Genomic DNA, 9,729 nt, shown 5'->3' with positions numbered 1-9,729 from the left:
CTGCCGGCTTTCCGAAGGAGGTGGGACGCGCGGATTTGGAGCGGGCCGGGCGCCGAGTCCTCGCGAGGTTTCCGCGCTCGCGTCCTGGTGGCGGCGGAGGGGCCTGGCGAGGTCCGGCGCGGGGCCTTGAGGTTCTGGCCGGGGCGGCGTTGGCCCGTGTCCCTGCCGGGCCCGGAGTTCCCTCGCGCCCCTGCCCCGCAGCCGAAATGGGCTTCCTCAAGCTGATCGAGATCGAGAATTTCAAATCGTACAAGGGGCGGCAAATCATCGGGCCCTTCCGGCGCTTCACGGCCATCATCGGGCCCAACGGATCCGGTGCGCGGGCGGGGCGGCGGCGGCGGGGGAGGAGGAGCGGGGTCGGGGCGGCGCCCTTCCGTCCCGCCAGGGGAAGGCCTGGCGGGTCCGCCTTGGGGCGCCAACTTGGCTCGCGCGTTTCTGTCAGCTGTGAAGGACTAGTCTCTCGGATACGCCGCTTTGAGAGAGTTTTTCACATTTGGGGCGAAATGTTGGGGGGTCGCTTTTTCGTTTGTCTGTTTGGAACCAGGTGTCGCCTGCAGACCCCCCCCCCCCGTCATGCAGTTGCTGAGAAGACAAACCCGACCAGCTGGGGTTTTTTCTTCAAAATAATGGTGCAGGTAGAGGGAAGGCATTAATGAGAAGCAACTTGGTTATGAAAGTTTGGGGTTTAAATAGGTGGAGGAGGCACCCTACTGCGGCAAAGGGGGGGAAGGCACTCCCCCCAAACTGTGAAAATTGAGAAGGGACAGCGTTAAGCGGCAGGGCTGAGTATATTCTTAGTGGTGATATTTGTCAGGAAACGGGAGTGCTTTTTTTTTTTTAGAGAGAGGTTCAAATCATGGGGTGCCCATCCCAGATCAGAAGAGGCATTCAAAGCAAGAAATAAATTTGTATATGCTCAGAGGCAATCTTCACAGGTTACAGGGTTGTGGCACGTGCTACAATGGTTTTAGGGCCCAGGAAGTGAAAGCTCATATGACGCCCTGAGGGAAAGCCATATGGCACTTTTGCTAAAATGCATCATGGTTTATTTTGTTGTCCTCCATCCAGGCAAGTCAAACCTCATGGATGCCATCAGCTTTGTGCTTGGCGAGAAAACCAGCAATCTGAGAGTAAAGACGTTGCGAGACCTGATCCATGGAGCCCCTGTAGGGAAGCCAGCTGCCAATCGGGCATTTGTCAGCATGGTTTACTCTGAAGATGGTGCTGAAGATCGTACCTTTGCAAGGGTCATAGTAGGTGAGCTTTGGGGGCAGGGTGAGGAAATGGTTGGGTGTGTGTCCTGCTGTAGTATTGGAGTCTCTGGTAAGCAATGTTGCTGGGTGGCTTGAGCAAAGAAGACTGGGCTACTCTGAAAGGGGTCATGTGGGGGGAGGTCCTGAAGTGAGTCCCATTGTGTTCAGCGGGGCTTATTTCCTTGAAAGTGTGAATAATAGTGCAGCCTTTAGAACTTATTTCTGAATCGCCTATCGGGCCTAAATCTGCTAGTGCATTCTTCCAAAGAAATCCCATCCTGCTTTTCACATTTACTTGTTTTCTGTGGATGTCCTTTGTAATACATTCTTCCAAACTTATTATCATCTTCAGAATTGGGGAGTAGGGTTGAGGAGCTTCTGGAACTTGGAAGTCTTGGGTTTCTAGTGTTGACTGAATGAGATGTCTGTCTTCTAGGAAGCTCATCAGAGTACAAAATAAACAATAAAGTGGTACAGCTGAGCGAATACAGTGAGGAGCTGGAGAAACTGGGCATTCTAATCAAAGCTAGGAACTTTCTAGTCTTCCAGGTAAGCCCTCCTCCCCCTTTATAATCTCCCCAAACAGACATGCTATAGTAGAACATACATTTATTGGCATTTTCCCACCCAGAGTCCACGTTGACAGTCAAACATGAGCAGACTTTCTCGTAACACTTTCAGAGTTGCTGACACTTGAGCAAAGGTTCATTTAAGAACATAAGACCTGTAAGATCAGGTCAGTGGTCTAACTGACTCTGTGTCTTGTTCTCACAGTGGCCAATTAAATATCTTTGGGAAGCCCACAAGCAGGAATTAGGTGCAACAGTACACTTAATTGGGATTTCCAGCAACTGGTATTCAATGTTACACTACCTTCAGCAGGTAGTATACAGCCACCATGGCTAGTGGTTGTGCTTTGTGGGATATGGTATGGGCTCCACATGGATTCTGGGACGGGCTCATGTAATCCTACTAGGAGGAGAGCGAGATGTGAGATTCAAGCTAATAGGATCCAGTGATGACCTTTAATTTAACAAATAATTATTTTAACAAACCTTTCTGCTGTGAGGAAGGGCTCTAGCTCTGCAGTGGAGCAGTACATACTTGTTGGTTGGTTGGTTTGTTAGTTACATTTATATACCACCTTTTCTCCAAGGAGCTCAAGGTGGCATACGTACTTCTCCTCCTTCCCATTTTATTTTCACAACAGCAACTTACCTGTGAGGTAAGTTAGGCTGAGAGTGAGTAACAGGCCCATGTCTCTCAGTGAACTTCATGGCTGAGTGGGGAACCTGGTCTCCCAGGTTCTAGTTCAGCTCTCTAACCAACAGGTTCCTGTTCAGTTCATAGCATCTCATGGTATGACTGGGAAGGACTCCTGTTTGAAACCCTGGAGACCCACTACTAGTCAGTGTAAACAGTGGATGACTCTGTCCAAGGCTGCTTCTTATCTTCCTATATTCCTCCTTCTAATAGTGCTATTCTAGTGCTACCCTAAAGTACAAATGCAGACTCCATTGCCTCTAGCCTATTGTTTTGCCTCTAGCCTATTGAGGTGGGAAGCTGGCAGCAGTGTGGTTCTGAAAAGACAGATAAAAAAATCAGACCTACACAGGGTCTAGCTGTGCCACAGACTCCCACTGCTTGTGTCATTGGTGGCACCTGTATCTCTGATTTGTCACATATTATTCAATCCATGCCAGAAGAATGGAGATGACTAGATAAGATGAATCCCTTGGCTTGTTCTGATGCTGCCTGTTTTCACTGCCCCAGGGTGCGGTGGAGTCTATTGCCATGAAGAACCCCAAGGAGCGCACAGCACTCTTTGAGGAGATCAGTCGCTCGGGGGAGCTGGCTCAGGAGTATGACAAGCGCAAGAAGGAGATGGTCAAGGCAGAAGAAGATACTCAGTTCAATTACCATCGGAAAAAGAACATTGCCGCAGAGCGTAAGGAGGCTAAACAGGAGAAAGAAGAGGTAAAAACTGAAAGCTGCCATTGGTCTGTGCTTTCCTTATGGGTCCAGAATGTTGTCACACTATCCCTTGGCACTTCAGTCGTGGAAACAATTTATTTTTCTGCAGTTTGAGTGGAAATCCAATCTGTTTTCGACCACCTTTTCCACATCCTTATTCTTCCTCGTTTCATCTCCTCAGCCACCAACACTGCCCTCAACTTCTGCTAATTTTTTTTAAAAAATCCAGTTCCAAAGAGCAAAATCATTTCTTCCACTCCTCAGTCCCCTGGGCTCATAAAATGTCATGGTCAAAGTGGGCCAGTTCTGGTTATGATAATATCAACACCATCTCTTTCCCTCTATCTGGGTGAAGCTGCTTATTGGTCCTCAGTTGGGTGGGAGTTGCCTCTTAGGTACTGTATTGCTGTGATTGGTGGCATGGTTGTGCCTTCCATGTGTTCTGGCACCAGCACAACAGTTTAAGTGTGTGGGATTTCCCCATTCTAGCTCTAGGTGAGGTCTGGCATTTCTTTTGAGAATGGATAGGACCTGGCATGCCCTTCTTGCTATGTCTTCCTCTTTCTGTTATGAATCCTTAACCCTCAGTTCCCTGTTTTGTTATCTAAACAATTTTTTTGCCCATAAATATGACCTTATACTCACTTCCTTTTCCTGATTAAAATTGTAGTTTAAATAATAATAATTTTATTCTTTATACCCAGCCACTCTGAGGAATTGATCTTTTATTTTCAAGCATCTTCATTCTCCTCCCCTCCTTATTTTCTCTCCTTATCTCTTCTCTTTGTTTGATGCCTCATTCTTTTTGTCCTTCTGTGACATTATTTTCTACTTAAATATAAAATTGGCCTTACAGCTGTCTTCATCTTCCCCTCACCTCCTTTGGCTTCAGGGTGCCCTGCCTTTTTACATTCATATTTTGCCCCCCTTGCTCTCCTTTTAAGTACTTTTTAAAAATACAGTACTTCTGAATTCCTAGATTCCCTGAGAGGGACTGCGTTTAGTGGGACACAATCCCAGGTAAGTAAAGATAGGATTGCAGCCTAACAGTGCAATCCTAACTATGTCTGTTGAGAAGTAAGTCCTGTTGAATTCAACGAGGCTTACTGCCTGGTTAAGTAGAGATAAAATTGAAGCCCCAAAAGTGTGATGATGTTGCTGTTAAGGAAAGTGGGTTTAGTTTGAGACTCTGTTCAGTGCCTGGGATTAGAAGTCCTTTAGGCTTGCAGCATGCTTTGCCACAGCTTATGCCTTCTGTTCTCCTTTTTTGGGGGACAGGCAGATCGGTACCAGCGCCTGAAAGACGAGGTTGTGCGAGCTCAAGTCCAGCTGCAACTCTTCAAGTTGTACCACAATGAAGCTGAAATAGAAAAACTGAACAAGGAGCTGGGCTCCAAAAACAAAGAGATTGATAAGGATAAGAAGCGGATGGACAAAGTGGAGGATGAGCTCAAGGACAAGAAGAAAGAGCTGGGCAAAGTGATGAGAGAGCAGCAGCAAATCGAGAAGGAGATCAAGTAAGCTGATAGGTTTTAGTATAGTGGGAAGCAAAGAATCAAATTTCAGAATTCTGGGATCTACTATAAAAGCAAAACCTGGAGATTTGGTTCTACCAACCCAGATCCAATCACCATGAGGTCTCCTGCATATACAGAATCTGTGTTAACACAAATCAGGTGTACCAACAAACCCTAAAATTGTACCGGACAACTGGTCAATAGTTGCTTAGTTAACAATGTGGTTTTGTGTGTGGGGACTTTGAGGCTAAGGCCAGGGCTAACTAATCCCAAATAAAATCTTTCCTTGATATCCCTGTCCTAAAGCAAATTGATTTAGAGTGTTGTCAAACTTTTTATGTACAACAATAGATAGAAAGAATATCTCAAGCAAGATAATTTTAGTGATACCACAATTAATCTACTCCAGAGATCTTCAGACAGTGTTTGGGGAGAAACTTAGGGCTTCCTTGGAAGCTTATCAGGAGCACCTTGATAAGAAGAGCATTAATGCTGGACGCATTATCCCCAAATTATAGAACTGTTTTATCTACTTCTACAACAGATGCTGTTGGACTTGAACTTTGATCACCTTTACCATTTGCTGTGCTTTCTTGGGCTGATGGGAGTTGTAGTCCAGGAACATCTGGAGGGCCACAAGTTTCCCCATCTTGACTTTATAGCATGCTGATCTAGAATGGGAGTTTGTCTTGGGCTTTCATGGAAACTGGGTATGCAATTGCCATACATAACAAAAGCATGGTGTTTTGCAGGGAAAAGGATTCTGAGCTGAACCAGAAGCGCCCACAGTACATCAAGGCCAAGGAAAATACGTCCCACAAGATAAAAAAGCTGGAAGCTGCCAAGAAGTCCTTGCAGAATGCCCAGAAGCAGTATAAAAAGCGCAAGGGTGATATGGATGAGCTGGAGAAGGAGATGCTATCTGTGGAGAAGGCCCGGCAGGAGTTTGAGGAACGCATGGAAGAAGAGAGCCAGAGCCAAGGCCGGGACCTCACACTGGAGGAGAACCAGGTATGGTCAAGGGAGTAGCTGAGATGGGATCTGTGGCTCCAAACAGTGTTGGAAGGAGGAGACTGTTAGTTTGCCTTTCTTGGTGCAGAAAGTATTGATCTGATGTGTAGAGGTCTTTCCTATTCTAATTAATTCAAGAGGGTTCTGGAAGCTTCTCTGTGTGAAAGAAACTGGTGCAAGCTGGAAGTTTCTAGCTGACACATAAGTGTCTATTCTATTCATGATGTTTGGGTTATTCCTTCAGAGAAGCTGAGTACAGCTGGCTTAAACTGGTCCTGTTATCTCTTTCTGTCAAGGTCATGCTGCCTATAATCAGAGGCCAGAAGGAGCTTGGGTTTCACTTTCTATCTCATTTCTTCTGGTCTGATGTTCTGTATATAGTATGCTCAGTGTTAAGGTTTTAATCTTATTATAAGTTATTATAAATCTACTGCAACTGGATTCTTTATAGACAGTGCCAACCCTGAATGTATTGGATTTGTGACCGTTATGCCCATTTGCCTTCAGTAGCAGTAAAGCTTTGCTGGATGAAGTATTAATTGCCTCTGATCTATTTTTGCGGAATCCTGCAACGTGTTTAAGTTTTTACTCTGCTAACTATATGTTGGAATCTGCTCTGGATCAATATGAGTAGTATTCATGTCAGAGACTTCATGTGACTTTGGAAGATAGAAGGAGCTACCTTATACTGAACTCCTGCCCTAAGCAATTTTTAAAATATTTATGCAATTTATGTTCCACCCTGCTATAGCAAAAAACACTCATGGTGCCTAAAATGGAATACAGTCAAATAACAAAATAAATTGTATCAGTAAGTTAGAAGTGATTTAAAAGCAGCAGTTTTTTTAAAAGCACATGAAGTCATAGCTCCCACCCTCAATTCCTGCTGAAATAAAAATAGCATTTAAAGTAAGGTTACCAGACGTCTCCGTTTCCTAGATTTACAAATTAGTCCCCTGACAAAATCCATCTATTCAGTAGGAAGCTGAAAAGTGTCCCTGGATTCATTGAAAAAAATCTAGTAACCTTAATTTAAAGTGCACCTAAAAGAGGGCAATGAAGGGGCCAGGCATTCCTCTTGGGGGAAACTGAGAGAGAAAGTTCCCAGGTGGGTTTTTACAGGAAGAGGTGGTTCCATTTGAGAACAGACCTCCGGAATGAATTAAGTACTTAACCCGAGGTACCACTGTAAAAGGATTGTGGCCCAACTTACAATCCCGGGTAGCTGTTCTGGTGGAAGCTCTCTCAAAGGCAACCACCTCTGTGTCCTGGGCAACTGTCTCCAAAATGTTCCGCTCTCTTTGCTTCCTACTTTTATCAAACAGGTGAAGAAATACCACCGGCTGAAGGAAGAGGCCAGCAAGCGAGCAGCCACACTGGCCCAGGAGCTGGAGAAATTCAACCGTGACCAGAAGGCAGATCAGGACCGCCTTGATCTGGAGGAGAGGAAGAAAGTAGAAACTGAGGTGAGTTGTTTTCCTTGTTGGAGCAGGCCTTCCCCATTTCTCTCCTATTTCCAGGACTTGGCCTGCATTGCCACCCACTCAGGAAGTGCATTGCCCCATCCTTTTAAGTAAAAACAGAAACTCACCTGCACCTAGAATAACTAGATTTTGTCCTGAATCTGCATGTTTATGACAGTTAGAGAAACTGAGTGAAGTTGCTTAACTCCTATCTTACTTTGCATTTATCTTTTACTGATCAGCTTAGGTTTGCTCTGCTTCTGAGTTATGTGCTGTCGCTTTTTTATGCACCCCCACATAATTGCACCTAGTCCTTCTCAAATTTTTGCATAAATGAGTTCTCCTACATTCCTTCCCATTCTCCCCATCACTTTTCCCGTCCTTTCCTTCCCTTTTCATCAGTCATCTCACCCCTGCCTTTTTGTCATCCCATCGCCAAAAGCCGTGTCAAAGAAGAGAGAGGACTTTAAGCACAAAATGTGTGAGGAGCCATAACAGCAGCTTGTATATAGATAGGCATCATATATTGATTGAAACATTGGTGACCATATATTGCATCATATATTGCTTGAAACTGGTGACACTGTATTCCTGATTCCACAAGGCTGGATCTGATCCACTTCCGTAGTACAGATCAAACTGGCCTTGAGCCTTTGGAAGGAGCCAGTAGTGGGAAAGGGTGCACAAGCTAGGGCTGGGCGATAAATCGATGAAATGTCCAAAACCGGTTTCAAGTCCATATTGTGATATCAGTTTCATAGTTTTTCACCTGGAAGTATATTGCGAATCATGGGGTGGGTGGGTGCTATGCAAAAATTACAATGTGGGAAAAACCATGAAGCCACCAAGGCTTCTCTTGATTCCTGCATCCTGTTAACTGCTGGCTCAGCTCTCTTCTGCCTCCTGCAGGGGGCAGTGAATCGCAAGAGCAGGCGCTGGCAAAAAATCACAATGTGAGAAAAACCGTGAAGCCAGCCAATGCCTCTGTAGCTCCATCCTTATTTCAGGCATCATGATATCGGTATTTCATTTTATTTCACTTTTTATTTGAATACCAGCTTTCTGTAATGCTATACACAAGGCAGTTTATAGCAACAAAATATACAACAAAGAATACACACCTTCTAATACTGTATTTTTCGTCCTATAGGACACACTTTTCCCCCTCCAAAAATGAAGGGGAAATGTGTGTGCGTCCTGTGGGGCGAATGCAGGCTTTTGCTGAAGCCTGGTGCACACCGTCTCCTCTCGCTCTCCAGGCTTCAGGAAGATATCCGCAAGCTGTGGAAGAGCTTCGCGCAGCTCTCCCACGGCTTGCGGAGAGCTGCCTGTTCTGGGGGCTGGGGTCGGGGGAAGCTCGGGCTTCCCTCGCCTCAGCCCCGCGCCTGGGGGGGGAATAATTTTTTTCTTTATTTCCCCCCCAAAAAATAGGTGTGCCCTATGGGCCGAAAAATACGGTAATCTGATCCAATACAAAAAGTTATAATAAAACATAACTTTAAAATGGAACAACTTATATCCAAAAAGTAAAATTCAATCCATTAGATTGTAATCTGTTAGTAAAAGTAAATAATAGTAAATTAATCTATTAGAATAGTACACAATAAAATTAACTCTCAAAACATCATATCATGATGTTTAGCTGGTGATATATCACAATGTTGAAAACCAAATATTGTCCAGCCCTGATGTAAGTGCAGCCCTCTCCAAGATGGCAGCAGCAAGGCCAGCTCCACTGGGTTCTCCCATCTCCCACAAGCACCCTTCTCCGTCCTGCCTTCCTTCAGGGAGAAGCCCTGGCTTTCTTCATGTGCTCCAGTGGCAGAAGGGGGAGTGGACCCAATGTCAGCCACTGACTGACTGAGTCCGGCAGCAAGAGTGTCAGTGGCACAGCCGTCTCCTAGACTGTTGGGCAGTGGAACCAGCCAAAGCAGGCAGTGCCTACAAAGTGAATGGTTTGCACAGGAATGGCTGGGAGACAGATACAAGGTGAAATGTATTGATTGTTGTGCTGCGAGAGGGAGGAAAGAGAACTGTTATTCCAGTTGGTGATGGGCAGGGAAGTTCAGCCTGTGGACTGCATCACCCTGCAGGGACTGCAGGGAAAGGGGTGGGATAATAATCATAGAGTTGGAAGGGACCCCCAGGGTACTCTAGTCCAATCCCCTTCACTTCATCCATGATAATAGCCATCCAGCCTCAGCTTAAAAACCTCCAAGGAAGGAGAGTCCACAACCTCCCCAGGGAGACCATTCCACTGTTGAACAGCTCTTGCTGTTCGAAAGTTCCAGATTGTCAATATCCTTCTTAAATTGTGACGCCCAGAACTGGACACAGTATTCCAGGTACGGTCTGATCAAGGCAGAATAGAGCGGGACTATTACCGTATTTACTCGAGTCTAATGTGCCATCGAATCTAATGCACACCTCAGTTGGCAAAACCTTGAAACAAAAAAAAAGTATTTGCTGGCGAATGTAATGCACGTAGACAAGAGGTGCACTCTTTACAAC

The 9,729-nt window shown here is 45.5% G+C and overlaps 1 protein-coding gene across 1 annotated transcript in view; it reads left to right on the top strand.

The window, feature by feature from the left end:
- Nucleotides 1–92: 92 nt before the first annotated feature.
- SMC1A (structural maintenance of chromosomes 1A) overlaps nt 93–9,729 on the top strand; it is a 28,326-nt gene continuing 18,689 nt past the window's right edge. Inside the window, exons 1-7 of the mRNA XM_081895175.1 lie at nt 93–315; nt 1,069–1,257; nt 1,690–1,802; nt 3,027–3,230; nt 4,506–4,744; nt 5,497–5,755; nt 7,081–7,221. Of these exons, the coding sequence (XP_081751301.1) occupies nt 207–315; nt 1,069–1,257; nt 1,690–1,802; nt 3,027–3,230; nt 4,506–4,744; nt 5,497–5,755; nt 7,081–7,221 (1,254 nt within the window). The 5' untranslated portion in view covers nt 93–206. The remainder of the gene's footprint in view (nt 316–1,068; nt 1,258–1,689; nt 1,803–3,026; nt 3,231–4,505; nt 4,745–5,496; nt 5,756–7,080; nt 7,222–9,729) is intronic.

Source organism: Podarcis melisellensis (genome assembly GCF_964234715.1).
Source record: "Podarcis melisellensis genome assembly, chromosome: 17".
Lineage (NCBI taxonomy): Eukaryota > Metazoa > Chordata > Lepidosauria > Squamata > Lacertidae > Podarcis > Podarcis melisellensis.
Note: the sequence above shows the minus strand (reverse complement) of the source record. Positions and strands in the feature narration are given on the sequence as shown.